At 55.8% G+C, this 24,737-nt stretch overlaps 8 protein-coding genes across 8 annotated transcripts; 5 read left to right on the top strand and 3 right to left on the bottom strand.

Annotated features, from left to right (window-relative positions):
- Positions 1–760: 760 nt before the first annotated feature.
- On the bottom strand, positions 761–2,894 carry BKA78DRAFT_353328 (lysophospholipase; the record flags this gene model as incomplete). The annotated part of the gene is made up of 4 exons (XM_066891540.1): positions 761–1,147; positions 1,201–1,988; positions 2,035–2,784; positions 2,831–2,894. 4 exons carry the CDS (start codon positions 2,892–2,894, stop codon positions 761–763), a joined length of 1,989 nt encoding a protein of 662 aa, XP_066743032.1.
- Positions 2,895–4,208: 1,314 nt separating this feature from the next.
- BKA78DRAFT_235441 (histidine phosphatase superfamily) lies at positions 4,209–5,120 on the top strand (the record flags this gene model as incomplete). Its single annotated transcript, XM_066883840.1, has 2 exons — positions 4,209–4,755; positions 5,017–5,120. Coding segments are annotated over 2 exons (651 nt in total), but the record flags the coding sequence as incomplete, so codon positions are not given.
- A 3,615-nt stretch (positions 5,121–8,735) lies between these two features.
- BKA78DRAFT_331767 (CDK-activating kinase assembly factor MAT1-domain-containing protein) lies at positions 8,736–10,079 on the bottom strand (the record flags this gene model as incomplete). Its single annotated transcript, XM_066889913.1, has 3 exons — positions 8,736–9,600; positions 9,658–9,898; positions 10,016–10,079. 3 exons carry the CDS (start codon positions 10,077–10,079, stop codon positions 8,736–8,738), a joined length of 1,170 nt encoding a protein of 389 aa, XP_066743030.1.
- Positions 10,080–10,379: 300 nt separating this feature from the next.
- On the top strand, positions 10,380–12,473 carry BKA78DRAFT_353325 (Prefoldin subunit-domain-containing protein; the record flags this gene model as incomplete). The annotated part of the gene is made up of 1 exon (XM_066891539.1): positions 10,380–12,473. The coding sequence occupies one exon, from the start codon at positions 10,380–10,382 to the stop codon at positions 12,471–12,473; it is 2,094 nt and encodes a 697-aa protein (XP_066743029.1).
- Positions 12,474–13,061: 588 nt separating this feature from the next.
- On the top strand, positions 13,062–13,844 carry BKA78DRAFT_143892 (uncharacterized protein). The gene has a single exon (XM_066882832.1). It carries the CDS (start codon positions 13,271–13,273, stop codon positions 13,805–13,807), a length of 537 nt encoding a protein of 178 aa, XP_066743028.1. The 5' UTR covers positions 13,062–13,270; the 3' UTR covers positions 13,808–13,844.
- BKA78DRAFT_315714 (uncharacterized protein) lies at positions 13,776–16,063 on the bottom strand. The gene has a single exon (XM_066888567.1). The coding sequence runs from the start codon at positions 15,746–15,748 to the stop codon at positions 13,883–13,885; it is 1,866 nt and encodes a 621-aa protein (XP_066743027.1). The 5' UTR covers positions 15,749–16,063; the 3' UTR covers positions 13,776–13,882.
- A 1,368-nt stretch (positions 16,064–17,431) lies between these two features.
- Positions 17,432–21,933, top strand: BKA78DRAFT_296104 (uncharacterized protein; the record flags this gene model as incomplete). Its single annotated transcript, XM_066886568.1, has 3 exons — positions 17,432–20,247; positions 20,299–21,394; positions 21,442–21,933. 3 exons carry the CDS (start codon positions 17,432–17,434, stop codon positions 21,931–21,933), a joined length of 4,404 nt encoding a protein of 1,467 aa, XP_066743026.1.
- Positions 21,934–22,956: 1,023 nt separating this feature from the next.
- Positions 22,957–23,817, top strand: BKA78DRAFT_331764 (putative cytochrome b5; the record flags this gene model as incomplete). The annotated part of the gene is made up of 3 exons (XM_066889912.1): positions 22,957–23,075; positions 23,296–23,422; positions 23,656–23,817. 3 exons carry the CDS (start codon positions 22,957–22,959, stop codon positions 23,815–23,817), a joined length of 408 nt encoding a protein of 135 aa, XP_066743025.1.
- Between the last annotated feature and the right edge of the window lie 920 nt (positions 23,818–24,737).

Raw genomic sequence — 24,737 nt, 5'->3', positions numbered from 1 at the left:
AGTTTGCAAATGCTAGCGACGAGTAGAGAGTAGTGTCTGTCGTATGTGTAGTCTAAAATGTTGGCGAAGGGGGAAGATGGGAAATATCGGGCGATGCGGCGGTGGGGCATTCAAGCAGGCGGAAAAATAATTGACGACGAGTCATGATGCCCCGCCATGGTTGAGTTCACTGGTCCGAGCGTCATCGAACCATCTCCATTGCGGCTCGCATGCCCTTGGAGGTCTTGAGGATGCGAGCGAGTCTCTTCATTACAATACCAATTTTCAGAATTGAAGTTGTACAGCATGCGACTGTGGCTGTAGCCAGTTAGCTGCCTCACTTTCGAACCCGTCTCACCCAATCAAGATTTTACGAAGACGCAGTCATCACCAACCGGGGACATTTGATTGGATGCTCTTACACAACACCTCTTGGTGCAAGAATTTTGCAAAACCATTGTTTGCTCAGAGATCTGGAAGTGTGTTCCAATCGCTTCATGTATTCAAAATTCCCTATAATTACATATTCAAATCCAAAATCCAAAATCATAAGTCGTCAATTGCGGCATCTGCACCAAGATGAGGCGTAACCAATGCCGCGTTGTCCATGCCAAAATGCCAGGCAGTAGATAGAAGGAAGTGGTCGTAAAAATGAACGCCAACAATGCCCCATCCATGCATGCTGGTCCGAAATGCAGCCCTACCTTCCATCCAAATCATCCCGTCCAAGCACCTTTGACCAAAAAAATAAAGATTTCAAGAAGGCCAATGTTTTGCCCCTTTAAAGGAGGAGAGCTCCAGTCACGCCAACGGCACCAAGAAACGCCGCGGCAGCTGGAACGGCCCTGCGCCTTAGGCCGGCGCTTGTGACGCTCAGGGCCTGCAGGCGCATGGTGGGCTGGTAGGGGGTCGGCGCGGTGGAGTTGACAGTGCCGTCCCAGCAGTAGCGCTTGAAGCACTGGTTGCAAATGTCCGGGACAGCCGTGCCGGTGCGGTTCCAGCTGCGCGACATGATGGCGCAGCCGACGCAAGCGGGCCAGTCGCTGTCGACGGTGCCGTTGCCCATTGTCGCCACGTCGTAGCCGTTTTCGATCATGGCGTTGCGCTGTCCAAGGGTGTACGTGTCGGTGAAGGTTGAGATGTTGCTGTTGAAGACGTAGGGCGAGTTCTGGAAAAGTTAGCCGTAATGCTTGTTGGAGTTTCTTATCTTGTTGCACTCACGGGAACGTAGACAACAATGGGAGTGCTGCTCGAAAAGTTGCCGGCGTCACATCCAAACATGGTCGGCTTGTTGTTCAAGCCCAAGTTGACAAACGTATTCTGGTCGGGAACTGATGGAAAGATGGTTCCGTTGGCCTGAGATGCGTTCAGGGATCTTTCATAAGTTGCCACAAGCGCCGTGCCGTTGGGCCAGTTGGCTCCCACAGCGTCGGTTGTGTCCGCGGACGAATCCACTGCAAAGATTACGTCCACGTTGCGGAGGGGCTGGATCAGAGGCGTCAAAGGAATGTTTTGGAGGTCTTCACCACCGTCGACGAGCGTGAGTTGCTTGTCAGCGGCATTAGGGTTCGTTTGATTGTTCCAGCCGTAGAATGGGTTAGGCTCCCAGGATGCAATATCGTCCTCACTCTGGCCGACCTTTTCAAGTACGCTGGTGATGGCGCCCTTGAGCAGAGATGGGACGCTAGTAGAGTTGACGTTGAGAAGGAATTGGTTGAACAGGGAGGACGATGTTCCCATCACATAGGCGGCGTTGTCGAATCCACGAATGCAAGCCTCGTTGGTCGGCAAAGATCCAGCACTGAAGTTTGATCCAACGTAGCGGAGAGGGACAAAACCAAAGACGGTTGGGTCGTAAGAACCCATCTCCCACGGAGTAAATTCAAAGTTGGTGGCATTTCCAGAAATGATGGTCTCTCCTGGGTTGCGTTCGTCGGCAACGAGAATCGGCATGGGAGTATTTCCCTTTTTGAATTCGGCATCATCCTGGATGGAGGAAAACGTGTAGGCTGAACTGTCAGTTGATGCCAAGTATAAGAGGCAATTATTACATACCTGGTCCACCATCAGAGGCATTGACAAGCTGGAAAGACAAAGCACGAGCCCAGTAGTCGGTAAGAGTAGTCTCAAATCCAGCGTCTGCCTTGGCGCTGACCGTGTCGTGTAGATTGTTGTAGTACTCTGCCGAGTCGAGGATCTGGAAGCCGCCGGTATCGGGACCCTCAAAGATGGAGTTTTCAAAGTTCCACAAGGATCCAGAGTAGTGCGTGTTGGTGTTGATGATGTTTTGTACGCTTGTCCAGTTGTTGGTGTACAACGAGCCTACAAGCCAACCGCCACCAGACAAGCCCGCCAGATAAGTGGAAGATTGCAAGAGACCGCCAAGATGGCCTTTTCCAGTGGAATTTTCAGTCCTGCTGTCGTAGGCTGCAACAGCACCGGCTCCATTCAACGTGGCACGATAGCCGCCGCCGGATACACCAATGGCGACGTTGGGCAAAGCAGAGTCATTGCTGGCGTGTTTGTCAAAGTAGGAATTCGAGTCAAATCCAGTGATGCTCAGCCTGCCCAAGAGCTCGCGCATTGCTGGGACGGTGACATTTCGTCTCGACTTGAGCCATGAAGTCTCTTCTTGCGAAAGGGTCATGCCATTTCGGAGGGTAGGTCGGCTGGAGGGGCAGTCGACCTTGGCAGGGGTGTATCCACTCGGAGCGTCAGGAGAGCCACGCTTGTGCAGGGCCGGAGCAAGCGCCAGGGCAGCAGCTTCCTCTGGAGATGGATTGCGAGGGAGCGCGATGGCAGTGGCTCACAAAGTCAGTAGTTGTCTGCAATTGAATTTCTAGGTGCTTACCTGACGCGTGCGAGACTAGGCCAGTCAGGCCAGCGAGCGAGGCTAGAGACAGGTGAAGCTTCATGACTTGGATTGAAAGGCGTTGTCGCACACGCGAAAGGACAACAGCGACGAGCGTGGGCTTTGTAGGAGCGGCGACAGGTGATTCTTTGTACTGATGGCAGGGAAGGGCTGGGTGCGCAGGTAGCCCGGCACGTCACAATGCAATCCACGGAAGACCGGATGGGACATGGCTTCTACCACTTCGACAGCTCGGAGGATGACATCAGCTAGCACATACGAGCAGGCCGCAGCATTATTATTTTTTGACATTTCCCAAGCCACGTCCCGAATATAGAGCGTGTTTGCTGCAGTCGCCCGTCGAAAAGTGTTGCAGCAATTGTCCCAGCCCTACGTGTAGCCTGCAAAGACCCATGCGCTCCCGCCTCATCCTAGCCTCTGATTTTTGCACATCGTCATCGCAGCCAGCGCTCCCCGTCGTCGATCTGTGTCCCTCCCCCGTATCTGAATTTCGCATTGCACCACTTCCGGCCGTTGCGCCTTCTACCAAGACCCGTCGCCGTCACCTGCTCCGTCGCCGTCCGTTTGGCCAGTTTGCGCGTCCCGTCACTTGGCCCTCGGGTCCTCGGTTTCTTCAGTTGACAGCGAGTAGTGTGCGAGGGGCATCCCCGAACCTCTAAATTCCTTTGCACAATTTAAAAATGTCGGCTGCGGGCGCTTCCGCACTTTTCGTCAACTCCAGATTCGCCTCCCAAACGACGGCTGCGCGGGCCACGAGCACCGAGACATGTCATGACGGCTGTTTGGACCCCGCGTTTCCGGAATTTTGCTGCCTGGAGCCTCGAGATCGCTTCTGATTGCTGTCCAACGTTCATGATGCTGGCTTTTTGGGGCGAGGGAATAGTTGGACGACGAAGGAGCCGGGCTGGACGAGTCCGTTTTGTCTAGCCAGAAACTGCTGGCGCCCGCCGTCTGTCCAACCTCATTTACAAACAGAGGATAGCTTTGTGGAAGCTTGCAGGGAGTAGTCAACACCCCAACCTCACCGTAGGCATTATGACCGCAGAGCCTCAACATCCGGGTCCATGGTGTTGGCGGAAATTTGTCCGCGCCTGCCTGACTCATTCGCAACGACCGATGTCATCCATTCTCCAGAACTGACCACCCCACTTTCTCCCCAGCATCGTCATCCACCCATTGCTCCACATGGCCAGAGATCCAGTCATCCTTGGAACTGATCCCTCGTTTATCTTCTTCTCGCCCTTTCTCAACATCTCTAGAACTGTTCTCTTCTAAACATCTCAACTCGCGCTCGACAACTCCTTGAACACCCCACTACGACACCACCGCCTCACCGAAACTGCTCATCTTCAACACCATGGCGCCAACGATCCACTGCGTCCGCCACGCACAAGGCTTTCACAACCTTACGCCGGATAACCACTCGATGCCCGATCCTCTCCTCACCGACCTCGGCAAGCAGCAGTGCTTCAACCTTCGCGACAGCTTCCCCTACCACTCGCGCGTCTCTCACGTCATTGCCTCGCCAATCAAAAGAACCGTCTACACAGCCCTCCTCGGCTTCTCGCCAGTCATTGAACAGAAGAAGCTCAAGGTCATCGCACTCCCCGAACTGCAAGAAACGAGCGACCTGCCCTGCGACACGGGCAGCGACCCCTCCGAAGTCGCGCGCGAGTTTGCCGGCCAGCCCGTCGACCTGAGCCGCGTCGAGGAAGGCTGGAACTCGAAGAACGGCAGATGGGCCCCCGAGGATGAGGCCATTGCGGCGAGAGCCCGCGACGCGAGGCTGTTCTTGAGAGATTTGGTGCAGAAGAGCAAGGACGACGAGGACATTGTCGTTGTGACGCACGGCGGCTACTTGCACTATCTGACGGGCGACTGGTCCGACTACGACAAGTTTTGCGGTAAGTGGTTGTGATTTTGGTTGCGATTGTGGACGCCGCCGGCGGTGCCAGGAGCCGAAGAGGAGGATGAAATGCATCATGCATGAAGGCGAAGGCTCCTTCCCGTTGCTTTGCCTCGCCTCGCCTCGGCATGCTTGCTCTGCCCTTCGCACATGGCATTCCTTCACTCTTTCGCTTCTCGCACATGGCCCTCCTTCAATGACCTAAGAGCTCCGCGGAGGCTACGCACACAAATAAGACTTTCACTAACCCCGTCACCAGGCACTGGCTGGCAGAACACCGAATGGCGCAGCTACACCATCGACGCCTCATCCAGCGACGACGCCTCCCTTGTCGAGACGACCGAGTCACTCTCTCGCCGCGGCCACTCGACCAATGGTACCGACTCCAAGGCCACGGCGTCAGGCCCCGCTGTCAAGGATGTCGGCGTTGAGGGCGTCAAGTCGAGCATCTAAGGAAGAGGAGTGAAAGTAAGGAGAGGATGGACTAGAGAGCAAGGTTTGTGTTGGCACGCGAGATGCTTGGTGGGTTGGAGGTTGGCACTTGGGCTCGGCATTCATTGGTTGAAGAACAGAGAAGAAAAGGTGCGATTGATAGACTAAGACGGGCTTGGTAGACCCCATTAGAAAGAAAGACCCACGTGGTAGAGACATGGACACAGGTTTAGACGAAAGAAAGAGACAGTAATAGACTTGGATAGACCATCATTCACGCAAGGTTTTCGGTATCAATCCATAGAGTCACGGGCAGCGCAAGCACCGCAAGTCATATGCTTTGACTTCATGTCCCAATTCAATCCCCTCTGCCGTGACGGCCAGCTGTCTCTTGACATCACCAAGCGAGGTATGTTCACCATGTCTTCATCTTAGCGCGATAATGATGCCTTCCATCTCACTCGCAACACAAAAACACCACCATGCCAGTCGACCCGTGCCCCCCCCCCCCCCCCCCCCCCCCCCCCCCCGGGCAAACGATTTTCGACTAAACTCCAAGTTCAAAATAGAAATGACTCAAACGCCCGGAACCAAAAACAGTGAGACGGACTCGAGATTTGTTTTCCAGTGTGCAGCTTCATATTCCCGATATTCCTCTTGGCTGGCGGAGCTGCGCTTGAGGAGTGAGTGGGGAAGAGCGGATTGATGGCTGGAACAAAGCCTACTTATCTACGTACCCCCCCCCCCCCCCCCCCCAAGTCAGGGGCAAAGGTGATATATGACCGACGTCACAAGGTAGGAGCCAAGGTAATAGCAGTTCTGTATCATCATCACGCTGCTACAATACTCCGCCGCATTACTTTCACCAAAAAAAATCTCACTACACTATTTGCTCTATCCCTATTAACACGTCGCCATCTCCACGTCCCAAAGGAACAAAGAGTAAGGGGGTTGCTTTAGAAACGCAGGCAGTCGTTGCCTTCCTCGCTCTTTTCTGGCCAAGTGAAGAAATCCTCTGCCATCCTGTTCGCTCGGCAGTGGAATTACTCGTAGGTTGGACTGTGGACTAGTGGGGGATGTGAATGCTTATGTCCCTGAGAGTTGGGGGTGGATGTAGGTGGGGATGGAGTCATAAGATAGGAGGCGCACGCGCGCATTAAGATAGGAATGTGTGCTGCCGTCTTTGCAGTAACAGCAGCAAACTCCTAATGCTGTTAACATTGCAAGAAAAGGTAGGGCGATGCACAACATCACTTTTCTCCCCCTCTAACTCTTGCTCGACCTCCTGCGCTCAAGACCTCGAAATGCGGCAAAGACAGCAACAACGAGTACGAGTCTTCGTCATGTTTCGAGAATGTTGACAGTCTCTATCATCCACACCAAACAACCACAACCAAGAACCTGCATCGCCCACCCTTATCTTCCCACTCCATCAAATGTACCCCTTTTCCTACCACTCTCCCACAGGAGACGAAAGTAGATGCTTCACGCCACTTGCGTTCACGCTGCTGGAGACGAGCGCCTATAGCGAAGAAGGAGGCGCGCAGAGGGCCCAGATTTATACCTCCGCGATGGCTAGGACCCGTGCAAAAAGGACACACTCATCACACGCTCTTTCTATATCTAATCACTGCCGCTTCTTACGCGTGATATGGCGCCTTTCATCACCTCTTGGCTGCTTGTCTGTCCAGCTATAAAAGCTTGCGCTCCGCCGCCCTCCCTCAACAACTAAGTCCGCACGGGCGCGTCATCCACGACAAACTGAGTCCGTATTGACTGCTTGTTAGGTGGTCGGTGAGGCGGATATCGTGACTATCTTACTGTCTCCTCTCTTGTCCCACCCACCCACCGGTCAGTTTCCCTACGCGAGTTTACCGCAAAGCGCGCGGTGCCTACCACTATGTTTCAGTATCATTGAACAACAACACCGCCGTCTTTAATCTCCATTGTTGAGCTACGATCGTGATATCTTCCAGTGCACTGGCAACACAGCAACAGCAGCTTTGCCACTCGGCTCAGCCGTCTGTCGAGAGTGAAGATCGAGCGAAAGGGCGCAGCCAGTGTGTCCGTTCTATCCACATCTACCCCAGTAGACGGAGGCTTTCGCGTGTGATCTTCTTTCCTACAGACAGATCCATTCACTTGGAAGGAGAGAAGCGCACTTATATACCCCTGACATAGCCTGAACCATACCCAACAAGAGCTCGTGACCTAAAGAGGGTGATAAAGTAGGTGCGAGTGGCCCTGAGCCAGCATTGAATTCTAGCATTGTGGCAATGCTGTCTCATCCAAGTCTCTCCACTGACAAACAATAACAATCTCGTCCGTCATCACATTATGACGTCGCTTCACTTATACAGCCGCACTTTTAAACACACTCCAAGCTCAAAAGAGACGCACGAGTACAGGTTATAGAAGACGCAGAGAACTCCAACACAGTCATCGCTCTCACCGGAACTTTCCAGCCCAGTCGTTGGCGGCACTCAACTCGGTCCAACTAGACAAAAGGTGGAGTTTTTTGGAGCAGAGAGATGTTGGATGCCCGGGGGGGGGGGGGGGGGGGGGGGGGGGCGAGAGGGAGTAGTTGCTTATATACCCCTGCGCCATACCCAACACCTAGCTCGTAACCTGAGGAAGATGATAATAGCAGGCTCACACGCACCTGATCTGGCTGGAATTGACTTTCAGCATGGCAGCAATGGTATCTCGTCCAAGTCTCTCCATTAAACAATAATGGCGTCCGTCATCACATCATGACGCTGCTCCACGCGGCCGGCACCTCGCAAACCCACCCGTCTCCTGGTTGAAGAAAAGAACAAGTATTCAGGTCCTCACGCGCCCTTCCCACACCCAAATCTTCGCGCGTGACATTACGCCTCCCAGCCCTGTCCGCTCGTCTGCCAGCTTAGCTATAAAAGCTTCGCGCTCCGCAGGCGTCGATTGAGTCTGCACATGCGTCCCCACGCAACCGCGACAGCGTGGCACTACATCCAGGCTTCGTCACTTGGTGGTCTGATGGGTGAATTGTATGCTACTTTTGTTGTGTCTTGTCCTGTGATCCTTTGTACTCTGTTGGAGGGGGGGTTTCGCGATAAATCATACCCGCCACAGTAATCAAGTGTTGATTGACAACGATGACGGTCTTCGTTGTTGAGCCACAATGGCCGCGGTTGAGGGATTGTCGTGATTGCTGGGACTTGTGAAAGATGAGAAATCAGGTATCTAGACCCGCAAACCAGCTTCTCATTGGGAGGTTGGTGAGGCAGTCATTCCCGCTGGTCGCGGCTCGATAGGATAGTGTTCAGATAGTATACCTAACTTCAAATGAGTCTTGATTCCTCTCACCATGTAGTTGTGCCAAACAAATTCAATCCATGCATGCTACCAGCAACCAAGGAAGAGGGCTTTTGCTAATCCTCTTACCATCCATTCCGCTTTTCGTAAATGGGGGCATGCCGCCCCGCGCCCATGACCCAACCAACGCCTAGAAATGCAAGGGTCAAAAAATCTCAGCTTTTCCAAACTCGATCGTGGGTATCAGATTCTTCAAAACACATCATCCATATTGACGTCCCCCGTCTTCGCCGCACCAACTCCTTGTCCTCCCCCTGCCCCTGCCGCAACCGCCACCTGCGCAGCCGCCTCGGTTGTGGCATTCGTAGTACTCGCCAACTCATCCTGCACAAACACGGTAAAGCCGGCAAACGCGTCGCACAGGGCGCGCGAGTAGTACTCCTGGAAATCGTAGCCGCCGGCAACGGCCGCGGGGACGGCCTTTGTGAAGCCGTCCAAAAAGCCCCAGTCGTAGCGCTCTTTGACGACCGAGTATTGGCGCGTGTCCGTGTCGCCGTCGAACGGGTCGTATGGCTTTTCGGGCTCCTTGGGGAGGCGCTTCTTGAGGCCTTTGATATGGAAGCCACCGCCTGGGGCGCCATTTGCTGGAGCGGGAGCGTTGGCAGCGGATGATGCACCGCTGGCGGGGATGCGTGACGAGGACGAGGGCAGCATCGGCGTCGAGCCCGAGGCGCGCGCCTGGCTGCTGCGCTTGAGGTGGCTCTGGGTGATTTTCTTCGCATCGCCGTGGCCCGAGGCCAGCTGGTTGAGCACGTCGCGGCGGCCCTCGATGCGTTCTCTTGCGATCTCCTCGTCTTCCCGCACCGCGGCTTCGCGGCGCAGCCGCGCCTGTTCCTTTTCTTCCGCTTGCGCCGCCTCCCACGCGTTGGCTTCTTCTTCGGCGAGTGATGCGTTTTCCTTGATGGATGCGGCGTTGGACTCGGCGTATGCGCGCAGCTTGGCTTCGGCAGCTTCGACGTTGACGCGGTGGATCAGGTCGTAGGTTATGTCTTCGACGTCGTTGAGGTAGTCGTTGTAGTCTTGGACCGATTCGAATTCGTCTTCGCGGCGGTTGAATCTGCCCGCACAGTCAGGATCCCTCCTTCGTAGTAGGAGAGGTGGCAAGGCCGCTCACACTGCAGCCACGCGCCGCCGAATGTCCACCTCGCGCTCAATCTCGACGTCCTCAAACGTCTTCTTTCTGAAGCGGTTCTTGCGCAGCGTCTTGCCGCAGCCGGCGACCCTGCACGGAGCCGGGCCATGCGAGTAGATCCGATCAACGCAGCTCTCGCACATCTGGTGGTAGCACTCGGGGTTGATGAGGAAGCGCATGTTCGGGTTGAGGTAGCGAGACGACTTGCACACGGGGCAAATGTCTACATCACAGACAAACTTGTCAGCAGGGGTAGCTTTTTCTGAATCGTCATTGTCAAGAAACAGAGCTTCTTGAAGGCGCAGGCTGGAGAAATGGGCGTGGAGGAGCTGAGGCTCACCGCCGTCCTCGGCCGGTCCCTTGACAGCCGTCGCGCCGCTCTCACGACGCGCTGCTCGAGACATGGTTGAGGAGATGTAAAGGTTCAAAAGGGACCACGAGGGTCGTGCGGTCGGTCTGGGGTCCGAGTCGGGGGTGGAAATCGATGTGCGGTGTGAAGCCGAGTGAAGTGGAGCTGTCCAAATGTACAAGCAACAGAGGTCCGTGGTGAGCAAGCTGCGGCGGAGAGAGAGCGGGTGGCGTCAGCCAAGCCCACCCCGCCGCCGCACTCCGCTCGGGGTTCCGCTGTCGGTTCGTTGGTTTTTCGTCGACCAGTTGACCTCTGACTCTTGGACGCCTACACTTCACTCTCGTCCCAACAAAAAATGGCGCAAGCAACCCCAATGAACGCAGAAGCTCGCGACCACCTCAGCGATCTCGAGCGTCAGCGCTTGCGTCTCGAAGATCAGCTGGAGCAGCTGCGCAAGTCACTTCGACACTGGCAGACGTGGGACGCCGAATATGAAGGACTGAAGGAAGAGATTCAGGCGCTGCAAGAGAAGGAAAAGGGCGATCCGTCTGCGGACCAGATTTTGGCAGCAGGCCGCGACTTCGCCGGTGAATTGGTCAACGAAAAGGAAATCCGCGAATTGCTTGGTCCCAATCTGCAGCGCGCGGCTGGACAGGTGATAGACGTCATAAGCCGGCGTCAGGACTATGTGCAGCAAAATGTCACGACGGTGCAAAAGCAGGTGGATGCCACAGAAGACAAGCTGAACAAGGTCCTCATCATCAGCAATCCAAGCCTGCAGGACGAAGAGGGCGGGCCGTTGATGGACATTCGGGAAGAGCTGGACGACGAAGGCAACGTGGTCACGAGCTCGGTTCAAAAGGCGGGAGCGTCGGCGCCCAAGATTGTAGAGGCTTTGAGGAAGGCTGGAGTCACGGAGTTGCAGGATGAGCCAAAACAGCAAACGCAAGAGACGGTCAACGGAGAGGGCAATGCCACGGACAAGGGCAAAGGCCGCGCCATGCCGTGGGAACCGGCAACACCGACATCAGACAAAATACACATCGACCTCAGCAAGCTGGCCGAGACTGACGCGCCGTCGCTGACGAGGCGGTCCAGCGAAGGCTCGATTCTGCGGTCTCCCGCGGACGAAGAACCGCGAAGGAAAAAATCCGTCACCTTTACGCCCGACACCAAGCCGCCAGCAGCAGCGGCACCCGCGGCGTCCTCACAACCCCAAGCTGAACCCGAACCCGTCCAGAGAACCGAGTCGCTCCAGTCGTACGCCAACTTCAAGCCCGGCAGCCGCATCGTCGAGCTCGACGACAACGACATGGTCATCAACGCCGAGCAGGCGGGCGTGCCCCCCGCCGTCATCCCGGACGACGAATCCCCCGAGGACGCGGCACTGCGGCGTGAGATGCTCGAGTACAGCCTCAACGAGGTGGGCAACGTAGTCGCAGAACTAGACCTATATAACGACACCGACGACGACGATGATGACTGGGTCTCCGAAGACGATGATTACGACGAAGATGAAGAAATTGAGGAGGACGAATGGGGTCGCAGCCGCCCAACCGTCTCGGAAGAGTACGTGCAGAAGATGCGCGAGCTCGAGGAAAAGCTGAATGCGCGCATGATCGAGAATGTAGGCCCGCAGGCGCCCGCCGACGCCGACGTCAACGAGGTGCTGCAGCAGGCGCAAGGCTTCCATCGGCTGGTGGTCAAGACGGACGAGCAGATTCCGCCGGCTCTACTGCCCAGAAGGGCTCAGGAGGTGGAGAAAGAGGGTACGACGAATGGTACCGCGCCCTCGGCCTCGCCCGTGCCCGAGAGGAAAAAGTCCGTCACGTTTGCCGACGATGTGGACATTGCTCCTCCTGCGACCACGTCTACTGCTGCAGGAAATACGTCTGCACCTTCACCTCCCGAGCAACCCGCAGCGCCAGCCGTCAACCCCATCGCGGACGCCGTTGTCGAGCGCGCCGCTCCCTCCTCCCAACCCTCCGCCACGACCACGACCACTCCAACACCATCACTGCAACAACAAGAAGAAGCAGCTCCAAAGAAACGCCAATCGCGCTTCAAATCCGCGCGCGCCGCCGCCTCCGACTCAGACCCCGCCCTCCCCCACACGCCCACACCGCCCACCAACGCAACCATCGCCTCCAACATCCTCGAGCGGCCACCGAGCGTCACGCGCGCGCCTCCGAGCGCCGAAGACGCAGCCATCGACCCCGCCACCCTCTCCTCGGAGCTGATGAGCGAATATCACCGCGCGCGCAACCGGCTGATCGCGCGGCAGCCGGGCGGGTTCATGGCGCGCGAGGGCGAGGCGACCGAGGGCGTCGTGGGCAAAGATGGGGAGGGGGCTGGTGCGGAAGATTTGTACGAGGAGAGGGAGGATGGGAGGGTCAGGAAGGTTAGCAGGTTCAAGGCTGCGAGGGTGAGGGGGCCGGGGCCGGTGTAGAGGGAGAGGTTGTGAGGGGAAGGAAGAGAGAGAGAGAGAGGAAGGGGAGGAAGAAGGGAAGGGATAGGAAGGGGGGAGAGGCAATTTTTGAGCTCGACATGGACATGATATGGCCAAGGCAAGGCATGCATGGCAAAAGGCGCATCCTTTCTCTCGGTGTTTCCTTGAATAGTACAGAGTATCAGATATCCCACGACCGTTCGGTAGGTACATAGGCAACCAAGTCAAACCAGAACATGCAAACAGACATTTGAGATCAACATGGGAGCTTCGGTCTTCACCGGTGGTAGGTGGCCTGCGTAGCTTTACGCGTGCGTCACTGTTGCCGAGTGAGTGAGTGAGTGAGTGGGCAGGCACCATCACCACCACCAACACCACCAAGGCGATCAAGATGATACAGCTCAGACAGGTGTCAGCGAGTGGGAGAATAATACACCGCGGCCGACGTCCGTCTGATGCAGTGGTGGCTGATGGCTCAATCTCTCGTTTTGGGTATGTATGCTTGGAGTTGGCGGGGCGACATTTACTATGCTCCCCGTCCCGTCCTACAATCAAGAAAACCCCCCAGTTGGATTCACCCGCAGGCCAACTTTACCTGCCTGTGGTCAATTTGGCGCGCCCTGATGACAACATTGAACACACAGCGGCTGTCATCTGGGAGCCGCGCGTGGTGGCTGAATCAGGCGCACCGGTCAGTTCCACCTTCGAACACAGATTCTGTCATCTGGGAGGGTGGGTGATTGCTGCTGAGTATACATAAGAGCAGGAGAAGTGAGGTCGGGTGATTTGGAGTTTGGATGAGCCATGGCATATATACCTTGTATATGGCATGGCGACAGTGCCAAGATCAAGGTAGACGACACAACAACGCACAATGCCACGGACGACCAAACCAAGTCATCAATCACTTACGCAACTTTCAAGTTTATTCATCCCCATTCGTATCACCTGCATTTCCAAGTCTCCATCCCGTCCCATCCCATCCAACCCCAATTCAATCCGATGCGATGCGATTCAATTTCAACCCAAATCAAGGGCCAAAGCCTTTGCGAACCAAGCGCTCATACGCCGGCAAGTGCAATACAACTTCAAAAAAACGAACGAGTAAAAGAAAAAACGGTGCGGGGCAATTTTGCAAAAAGACTGAAAAAAGACGACTAAAAACCAGAAAAGGAGGAGTGAAAAAGGAAGTCGTCAGTTGGGGGGTCTTTCGCCTCCTGATCGACTTCCGTACAAACGAACGCCTAACCTGCGCCTGCGCTCCGCTCCGTGTGCTTTTGTGTACAGTACGCTGGATATCAGTTTTTTTGTTCCAAATCGGCAAATTCCAATGAAAAAAAAAAAAAAAAAATCAAAATCAGACCAAAAGATCGCGGTCAGCTCAAACCAACCAAGTTGCCTATCCCCAATCAATTCAGCACCTTGGTCCGCATCCACTCGCTCGTGCCGACCCCCAGATTGAGGCCATTGCAGGCCCACCACCTCCTCACCTCGGCGCCCTTGGCACCCTCGACGCCGTCTTCAAGGGCCTCTTCGATATCGCACGTCTTGTACTCGACGCGCAGCCCGCTACGCTTCCACCACTCGAGCACGTCGCGGTGGCCCATTTTGGTCGCGCCGACCAGGACTTGGTTGTCGTAAATCATCTTCTCGCCGTGGAGGGAGGCCCAGAAGGTCAGGATGGAGACGTGGCCGTGGGTGGAGGCCAGCTTGGCGACGCTGTCTTCGTGCGAGAAGGGGATGGACGAGGTCACCCACCACCGCAGTGTCGAGAGGGAGCCAGCCTGCGTGGCAAAGGCGATTGACTTGCCGGGCTTGAGGCGGAGGGGGCGGCGGATGTTGGGGGGAGCGGTGGAAGCGGCAGCGGCTGAAGTGGAGGACGAGGAAATTGTAGGAGCGCTAGTCGGCGGCAGGCGGTGACGAGGAGCTACAGAGCTCGCGCGGCTGACCGGCGTGCTCGCCGTGTCGCTCTCCGAATCATCACCCGATTCTCTGGTGGTAAGGGGCCGCCGGTCCGGGCCACGCATGCTGGCCTTTTTCCACCACTCGAGCACGTCGATTTGGCCCTGCGAGCTGGCCTGCTCCAGCGCCGCCTCGGTGTACTTGAGTGGGAGGCCGGAGTTTCGCCACCAGTCGAGTACGTGCACGAATCCGGCGCGGCTGGCGCCGTCGATAGCGTCGACGGTATATTCCTTGTTTAAGAAGGTTGGCGATGTACGCCAAAACTCGAGTATTTCGACGCGTCCGAAAACGGCCGACGCTTTATCTGGCAGGAAGGCGTGGCCAAAGGTACCCCAGAAGAGGTCCTGGTGGTGTGTCTCGAGGTAGGAGAGTAGCGGGACCATGGCAAAGCGCATGATGATGCGAATGGCTTGGCGTGATAGCCACGATGGCGCGGGATTCTTGTCGAACAGGGACTTGATGTCGTTCAGGTTGCCCGACAGAATGGCCCACTCGAGCTTCTCCATCAACGTTTGCGGTCCGTCCTTGCTGGCGTGGCGTGACCATAGCGGAGGTGTGGGGAGTGTGGTGTATACATCGAGGGCGCGTGCGAGCTCCCAATCGCCGGTGAAATCGAGAATTATGGACCAAATCTCAGGGGGTAGAGTCCGCGCTGCTTTTGTTGGAGGTGCCAGTGATACATTGCTCTTTGGAGAGTGTCCCAGAGGCAGAGTCGAGTCCTGGTCCAAGGACATGAGATCGAGCTGATTCTGGATGGCGCCCATGAGCTCCTCTCGGCCCTCCCAGGCCAAGAACTTTTTTCCAGCATCGGGCTCGAAGGTCCACAGCAGCGGTTGCAGCACCCGCATCCAGTTCCACTTGCGCCGAATCTTGCTGAGTTGTTTCTTTGTCATTGGATTTTCCCACATGAGGGTAGACATGGCCAATACGAGCAGCGTACGCTTCGACACGTCCCAGCTGCGCAAGACTTCGAGAATCAGATTATCAGTCATGCCGTGTAGCATCTTGGCAAGGGTGTTGGCATCGACGGGCGCGAGGACGAGCATATCGGCCCAGGCGCAGAGATCGCCGGCGACTTGAGCAACATGTTCATGGCTCGCAAAGGGCTCGCAGGGCCGGGAGGGGTCGGTTGAAACATTGGCGAGGGTAGATGTTTGCGAGGAGGATGAGGCGCATGCAGAGGGATCGACTATAGATCGGACGACGATGTTGTCGCGTGTTGTGAGACGGGCGAGGAACGAGTCGAGGGTGGGAGTAGGGGTGGTAGAGGCGACGAGTATGCGTAAAGCACGCGCGTTTTCCGACGGAGGCATCAGGAGAGGGTCGTGAAGAAGGGGGAGGAGGAGGGTGACGAGAAGAGAGAATAGCGGAAGCGAAAACAAGGCTGTAGGAGGAGGGCCATGGAGATGGGATGATGCATCTGAGCGAGCAGCAGCTCAGTCTGCAAAGGATGACGGCAAACCGACGGTAAGCGCAGTGATTGCTGGGCCCTGAAGCCGGTCAAGGGACTGGGGAGAAATTATGTAAGCGGCGTTCTCTGTAAGGTTTCACGGATCCGGGGAGTCGGGAACCGCACGACTGGAAGCAAGGACCGATCCGGAGAGTGATTAGATAAGCGTCGACATGGGAATCTGCAAAACTCGCATGGACGAAGGGACGCCTGGGTTGCTCCCTGCGTCGTCGTATGGACGTCGGTTGAGCTCATGCTGACTCGGCCTGGGTTGGACCTGAGGTTCTCTCAGCTGCAGACGGACGGGAGGTGCTGCAAGATGCGTCTCAGTCAAGCCACCAGCAGCGCTTTGTTTCCTATCGTCTTGGACGGAGCGGTGGCGCAAGCGAGAGACCAAGGCTGTGGCGACGTGGGGGTTTTGACGAGCCCATCGACTCGATCTCTCGCCTCGAGTGGGGATTGTGGGCTCCTTGATATTGCAGTGAGCGGTGATCCATTGCATTTCGCAGTCTGTCGTGCCACCCAGAAATTATCTGCTCCGTAGGTCAGACTTGACCACACGGCAGAAACATGGTCTCGCCGTAGTCGTGGCCTTCAGGCTGTGGCTGACCTTGACCTGCATAACATGTCACCAAAACTCTGACGTCTCTTTGTGTGTGTACTCACAGTAATCGCTCTGGCTGGCCCTTGGCTGCTTTTGTGACCACTCATGTAACCAACCACAGCCAGAGTCGTCTTTCTTGCCTCCCTCTCGTCTTCTTCTCAACTCCTCCTTCCTCTCTCAGTACTGCCGCCACTCTCGACACTTGGGCTGGGTACCTAGCTCTCCACACACGTGCTTGCGTCCAGTATCCACATCGTCATCCATCGCCTCCCGTCCCTCAGCTTGCCATTCGCCGCCGTCTGATCCGACCTACAAGTAACCTACTACTACCTACCTTACTTTACCTGCTCCCCACGCACCTCTGTTTCTGCACCCAACCTCGAGACAAGGCCACTGCCGCTTTCGGCCCTCTTTTCTGTCTGCCTTAGACCTAGCAGTCGCCGCCCACGCTGAGCCGACGTCAGCTTGCGCCCATTGCCTCGGCCGCGCCATCACATCACGTCTCGACTCCCCGGGACTCTCTTCTCCAAAGTCTCCAACGAGCAAAATCTCCGCCCTCGAGAGCTTTCCCCCACTTCACTCCACAGGCGCGCGACTGTGCTCCAACGCTAAATATATAGCTCTGGACCACGTCTTTTTTTTCCCTGGCCGCCACCCAACTTGGACAGTTAAAAGAAACGGCGATACGACTGCCTCTGCCGTCGGCCCTTTTCCGCGTCCGTGTCGGTCGTGGTACAATTCCAAGCCTTGGAATGCGGATGACAAGAAACCGATAGATCCTCACAATTCGTTTGCGCTCAAGGTATGAATGGCCCGCTCGCCTGCATCCCTGTCAGATGTCATTTCTTGCAGCCACAACCCCGTCCCCTCTGACTCGACACAAGATCAGCGCTAACAGCCCTCGAGTTTATGCTTCAACGCACCACTTTGGGCTAGCATCCCATGTCTCAGCGACCGGACGACAAGGCACAGGAACCGCGGCCAGTTTCCCATGATGCAGTCGACACTCTTGCATCGCAACGCGACTCCTCTCCGCTGCGCGAGCGGACGCGCATCATCACCGACAGCCCCATAGCTCGAAACAGGTCGCCTGGAAGCTCGCCGCCTCATCCCTTCGTCTCTCCCACAGACGCCAACACATTGAGCCCCAATGCCGAAGATCGCGTATTTCCCATTCGGAGCGTCGTCTCCATGGACCCGGCACCGACGCCCGCCTGCCAAAATAAACAAGATGGATACTTTCACCTGTCGGCCTCGGCTGCCGCTCGCGCCAAAGATGCTCGACGGGAATCCGTCACCAGCTCTTCCTCCGCCTCGGATTTTCGTCCGACGGGGTCCCAAGGTGGGCTTGTGACGAATCATCCGCGGAGAGGTCTTTCAAGCGACAAGATCGACTTCCGAACGCCTCATCAAACCTTCAACGACATTGTTTCCTCCAAAAGTGGGACTGAAAGCGCCATGAACTCGACACACTCGAGCGAAAGACCGACCTCTCCAGCGCCAAGTTCCGCCAGAAGCTTTACAGAAAGTTTGCCCGATCCGCCGCTCGTTACGGCCCGCTTCAAGCATGTTGTGACCGAGGGTGGCCATGCTGTCATTACCGGCAGGGGTGGCGAGACGTTGCAGCGTTGCGAAGACGAGCCAATCCACATCCCGGGTGCTATCCAAGGCTTTGGTATGCTCATAGCGTTGGAAGAACAGACGGACGGGAAACTACTTGTTCGCATTGTTAGCGAGAATTCTAAAAGGATGATGGGCTACTCACCAGGGCACCTCTTCGCTCTAGACACCTTTTGCGACATCCTTACCGAGGAGCAGGCGGACAATCTCATAGACCACATCGACTTTATACGGGACGAAGATGCAGATCCCGCGACCAACGGCCCAGAAGTCTTTACCCTAACCATTCGCGGTCCGGACAAGAGAGCCCGCAAGTTTTGGTGCGCAATGCATGTCAATCCGGCAAATCCAAACCTGGTCATTTGCGAATTCGAACTGGAAGACGACCCCATCAACCCCCTGGTGCCAACGAATGAGGCGACTCCTGAGCTTCCCGAAGACACGTTGCAAAGCAATCCTACCGCAGAAGAATACGCCGAAAGCACGCAGAATATTAGTAGACCATTGCGAGTGTTGCGTAGCGCTAGGAAGCGTAAGGGTGAAGCTGCCGCAATGGAGGTCTTCAACATCATGTCACAGGTCCAGGAACAGCTTGCAACTGCACCGAATCTCGAAAAGTTCCTCAAGGTGCTGGTCGGAGTCGTAAAAGAGCTGACCGGCTTCCATCGCGTCATGATTTACCAGTTTGACACTCAGTGGAATGGCCGCGTCGTGACGGAGCTCGTGGATCCTCGAGCGACCAAGGATCTTTACAAAGGACTCAACTTTCCCGCGTCTGACATTCCCAAACAAGCACGAGACTTGTACAAGATCAACAAGGTGCGGATGTTGTACGATCGAGATCAAGAAACCGCTCGTCTAGTCTGCCGGACTGTTGAGGATTTGGAAACTCCGCTCGACCTGACCTATTCCTACCTGCGCGCCATGTCGCCTATCCATCTCAAGTACCTGGGTAACATGGCGGTCCGTTCATCCATGTCAATTTCCATCAACGCCTTTGACGAATTGTGGGGTTTGATCGCTTGTCACTCGTATGGTCCAAAGGGCATGCGCGTCTCTTTTCCGATCCGCAAAATGTGCCGCTTGGTGGGCGATTCAGCCTCTCGAAACATTGAGCGACTGTCGTATGCATCGAGGTTGCAAGCAAGAAAACTAATTAATACTGTTCCCACTCGGCACAATCCCTCTGGATACATTGTAGCATCCTCGGAAGATTTGCTAAAGCTGTTCGATGCAGACTTTGGATTACTCTCGATAAGAGACGAGACCAAGATTTTGGGCCACTTGGAGCAATCCCAGGAAGCTTTGGCCATGCTCGAGTATTTGCGGATGCGCAAGATAACGTCAGTCATGACTTCTCAGGACCTTGCCATCGACTTTCCAGATCTTCGGTACCCACCCGGGTTCCAAGTCATTGCTGGTATGCTGGTCGTGCCGCTTTCGGTGACGGGTGGTGATTTCATCGTCTTCTTCAGAAAGGGGCAGCTCAAGGAGGTCAAGTGGGCGGGCAATCCGTACGAAAAGTTCATCAAAGAAGGCACCGAAGGCTACCTCGAGCCTCGAAAGAGTTTCCGGACTTGGTGCGAGACGGTCGTAGGTAAATGCCGAGAATGGACCGAAGAGGAGATTGAGACGGCTGCGGTGCTCTGCCTGGTTTACGGCAAATTTATCGAGGTCTGGCGTCAGAAAGAGGCGGCTTTGCAGAGCAGCCAGCTGACGCGACTGCTCCTGGCCAACTCGGCGCACGAAGTCCGAACACCGTTGAATGCCATCATCAATTATCTCGAAATTGCCCTCGAAGGTTCTCTGGATAGCGAAACACGGGAGAATTTGGCCAAATCGCACTCTGCTTCCAAGTCGCTGATTTATGTAATCAATGACCTTTTGGACCTCACCAAGACTGAAGAGGGTGGACCCTTGATTCGCGGAGAGGTGTTCGACTTGAAGGAGACGTTTGCCGAAGCGACGGGCATGTTCACGGGCGACGCAAAGCGCAAGAAAATATCGTACGATGTTGTGGAGCATCCGGGCGTGCCCCAAAAGGTGCTGGGTGATCAGCGCAGGGTGCGCCAGGCCATCTCCAACGTCACGGCCAATGCGATCCAAAACACGCCGACTGGGGGCGTCACTGTTGACATGTAGGCGATTAAACAAAAGGGCTGACTGATCTGTGCTAATTGGGTCGACAGGTACGTCTCTAGTTGGGAAGAAAACCACGTCAACGTCGAGGTTGCCGTTGCCGACACGGGCACGGGCATGAGTGGTAAAAAGCTCGATGCCCTGTTCCGAGACCTCGAGCAAGTGCAAAGCGAAACAACGGAAATGCTGGAAGAAACGCTCGCCCCAAACTCGAAGCGAATCGAGGGCGGCGGCGGCGAAAAGCGCACGTTGGGCCTGGGTCTTGCAGTCGTGGCACGGATTATCCGCAACATGAACGGTCAGCTGCGGCTCAAGTCAGAAGAGGGCAAGGGCTCTCGGTTTGTGGTCCAATTCCCATTTGATTTGCCGGACGGCAATGACAAGAAGGGTCTGATGGATGCTTCTTCACTAACGGCGCTGACGCCGCAAACCGAAGGCGTCAGTCCGGGCGGCGATGGCCGGGAGTTGACCTTGGTCGACAAAGGTCAGCTAGCGACGGGCAAGGAAGCAAACAACCCGCTTCTCAGAAGAGACAGCTCGGACAGTGTCAACAGCAAACGGAGTCTCAAGAGCGCGCACAGCGTATCGAGTGTACACAGTGCACACAGTGGCAAGAGTGATGTTGACAGGCTCATTGAAGCCATTCAAGAACCGCACATGGTGGAGAATCGATCTCACTCCAACTCTCACATGTCGCATCGCCCGATACTAGATTCCAACAGCAACGGATCCTCGGCCGGCAGTCCTCCAAAAGCACGAGCTCGCAGCGCGGATCATGCGAGAAGACATCACCATCTTGCTCTAAGCCGGCCCGGTGAATCTAATGTACAGGACTCAGGACAGCCTGTGCGAGCAGTCAGGGTGCCAGAAGAATATGTCGGTCGACCAAAATCCTCGGACAGCGAAGAAAGTGGAATTCTTGGAGAAGTGGATGACAACCTTGTCAAGATAGAGGAGGAGGAGCCGCCAAACGCAGACAATCTGCGAGTCCTTGTGGCGGAAGATGACCCCGTCAACAGCAAAATCGTGAAGAAGAGGGTCGACAAGGTTGGCCACGAGGTCACGCTTACGGTCAATGGCGAGGAGTGTGCCACGGTCTACGGCGAAAAATCTGGCTACTTTGACGTCATCTTGATGGACATGCAGGTGAGTTGGTCGATGCTGTTTTGAGGCTGAGTCTCTGACCTGGATAGATGCCCATTGTCGACGGATTGACTTCGACCAAGATGATTCGCTCCTTTGAAAAGTCGCACCCTACCTACGTGCTGTCCAAACGAGCAGCATTGAATGGACGTATACCCATCATCGCCGTGTCTGCATCCCTCGAAGAGCGGGAACGGCAAACGTACATTGACGCTGGATTCGACGCGTGGATTCTCAAACCAATAAATTTCGCGCGACTCCAGGAGCTCATGACGGCGATTGTCGACCGCAAGATTCGCGAGCAAGCTCTCTACAAGCCCGGACAGTGGGAGCGCGGTGGTTGGTTTCATCTGGCGCAACCCGATATTTTCCAGTCCAAGACTCAACCGGATCAGGAAAAGAAGATCTCATCCAGCTCTCAACCTGCGGACACCAAAAAGATAGTGCCTGTAGCGGACGAAGTCGACGGCGCAAACGACGAAGCAGCGGAAAACGGCGAAGGGCTTGCCAAGATTCCCAAAAGCCGGGAAAGTTGGCCCTGACGAGGGTTTTGTGGATTTTCCTTCTATTGTACGAAGCAACGATTCTGTAGTCTTGTATTCTTCCCGCCCTCCCCTGTGTCAAGGTCGGACAAAAGGTGTCACTGCGGCCCCGGAGGCCAGGCGTCGAGACTCGAGAGTAGCAAAAGCGAGTTCATGTTGGACCTGGGGATGCACATTGCGGGCTTTCATTGCTTTCCACATGCGTTTTCTGGGAGTGTTGGGCGGACGGGGGGAAATGTCGACGTCGTCACGGTTTTTACGCATACGCATCCACCAGCGGTGTTCTGGTTTCACCTTCTTATTCCATTGGCAGGGTCTTGTTTGCATGGGAGCGGAAAACTGATGTCTGCCTGGTGAGGCGTGGTTGCCTCGGGTTTTTGAGCCATGAAGGGAGACGAGAGCCGACGGAGGACGGATGGGGCAGAGGGCAGGGCAGGGCAGGGCGGAATGAGGGGCATCCGACAGGGAAGAGACGAGTCAGTGGAGTTGAGCATGGTCTTGGGGAGACGGAGCATCAGGGCGCGCGTGGATAGACGGATGGAGTGGGGAGGAAGGCATCCTGTGTGTAATTCTTTGACGCCTCAGTCCTAGAGCCAGAAACAATTGAATACCTCAGTCATACAGCGGAAAGTTGCCGTGATGAGCTTCCACGGAGCGAGCGCGGGCATAGATTGCCCTCGGGAAGACGCGAGAGACCCCGCGCCAACGGATCTGAAGTTCCCTGGCTGCCGTTGGCCAATGGCTGCCTGTCGATTAGTCCGAGCAGCGGTAGCACCACCTGGCCCTGAGCGGATGGCCTATCTTTTCTCCCCAAGCACCCAAGCATCGCCCTCCCACCGCCCATCTTCCTGCTTCCGGCCCGAGTTCTTACAAAACTCCACGCTGCTCCATTTCCTCTACGCCTCTCTCTCGCTGCCTGCTCTTCTCATCCTCGACCGTCGCTAGCTGCTTGACCCCTTGCTCTCAACAACAAAACCACCGACGAGTCCTCACCTCAACGCCTTGGAACCACCGACGCCAACAATGTCTGCCGACAAGGAATTCACCTACTCCGACGTCTCGGAGCACAGCTCCAAGAAGGACCTGTACATGGTCATCCACGACAAGGTCTACGACTGCGGCAGCTTCGTCGACGAGCACCCGTAAGTCTGCAATCCAATGTTCCGGCCGCAATTGCTCTTCCTCGGCTGTCTTCCCGGCCGACTCCCGCCAACCCACGGCCGCCTAGTTTGGTCCTCCACTAGCCAGCGGACTGCTGTCCACACACGTGCCATGGATTTGGGAGGCCATCACAGGCGCCATTGGGAATCAATTGCACCTCAGGTTCGTGGTGAGAGCATAAGCTGACTTGTGCACCCGCAGCGGTGGTGAGGAGGTGATGCTTGACGTTGGCGGCCAAGATGCCACCGAGGCCTTTGAGGACGTCGGCCACTCGGACGAGGCGCGCGAAATCCTGGAGGGCCTGCTCGTCGGCAAGCTGAAGCGAGTGGTACGTCTATCGGTCAAGCCATTGCCATTGCAAACACGCGGCGTTGGCTAGGCAGACGTGCGTGCGTCAGTAGTTCGTCCCGGAGTCTTTTTCAACATCCGGGACGCGCGATTCCGAGGGCGATCGGAATCGCCTGACAGCACCACGTCTGCAGTCTGCACCAACGCGCTGCGTTTCTTGCGCTTGCTTCTTCCCAATGTCTACAGTAGCTAATGAGTACCCGCGCAAAACAGGAGGGCGACCCCGAACCCAAGACCTCGCAGGCGCCCCAGTCCCAAACCAACAAGGGCGACGCGACCGGCTTCGGCCTCGGTGTCTATGCCATCCTCCTCGTCGGCGGCGGCCTCGCCTACTTTGCCTACCAGTATCTGCAGGCCAACTCGGAGAAGCAGTAGATGTAGAAGCTGCGCGGACAATCAAAAAAGCACAAATCGCATCTTCGAGGCTTGTTGGTTGGGAAGGCGGTTCTGCGACAACATTTCTGGCAGAGGATGCGTGGGGCTGGCTGGCTGTGATGCTTTCAACAAAAGCAAAGCAGTGGCACGGCACCGGCTCTGCGCTGCGCCGGTGGATATCCACGTACGTTGTCCGTTCGGTCCATTCTTGTTGGGAGGAGCTTGCTTCGGCCCGGTTTGTCTGTCTCTTCGGGTCCTCCGTGCACAGACGGGCGGCATGCGTGTCTGCGGCAGCGCGTTTGGCCGTTGGGCGTTCCTCCTTTTTCCTTTTATTCTCTTGGGTTTTCTGGCGCATCGATTCTCCACGTCTTTGACGTGTTGAGAGAGGAACGGCGGCGGACAGATGGTGGATATACTGGGGTTGGGTGACGAGAAAGAGAAAAATACGCTGGGCTGAGCTGAGTTGACTGACGGCTGGACGGGGAGAAGGGATGTTTCCTTCGATCCAGCAGGTCACTACGGTTACATGTTGATATGTCAATCTTTTTTCATTTCGTTGTTTGTGGGGGTTTTTTGTTTGGTTTTGCTTCTCTCCCCTACTCGTTGAAGAATTACACTGCTAGAGGATTGCCTATACTACCGACCTACCCAACCCCCCTTTACACCACCTACCCATCTACCGATTTAGTAATACACGCTTGTTTGGCATTTGATTTGGTCGTCGCACTTTATATTTCGTCACTAGCAAACTAGATCCGACTCTCGATGTTTGCAAGGTAGACGGACAGCTACCTAGCTCGCTCACATCAGCACCACCAGAAACCATCATCACCATCGCGCAAAAGTCTATCCCGCCGGATAGCTCCACCCATCATCTCCCTCCCCTTTTCGACATGGCCGGTTCAGTGAGACCGGATAGA

This window comes from Phyllosticta capitalensis (genome assembly GCF_038381095.1).
Source record: "Phyllosticta capitalensis strain CBS 128856 chromosome Unknown BKA78scaffold_6, whole genome shotgun sequence".
NCBI lineage: Eukaryota > Fungi > Ascomycota > Dothideomycetes > Botryosphaeriales > Phyllostictaceae > Phyllosticta > Phyllosticta capitalensis.
The sequence above is the reverse complement of the archived record's forward strand: the minus strand, read 5'-3'. Positions and strand labels throughout refer to the sequence as shown.

Bases quoted from the DNA above. Each gene is read 5' to 3' on its own strand.
- BKA78DRAFT_143892 (XM_066882832.1), top strand. From the start codon at position 13,271: ATGAGCCATGGCATATATACCTTGTATATGGCATGGCGACAGTGCCAA.
- BKA78DRAFT_315714 (XM_066888567.1), bottom strand. From the start codon at position 15,748: ATGCCTCCGTCGGAAAACGCGCGTGCTTTACGCATACTCGTCGCCTCT.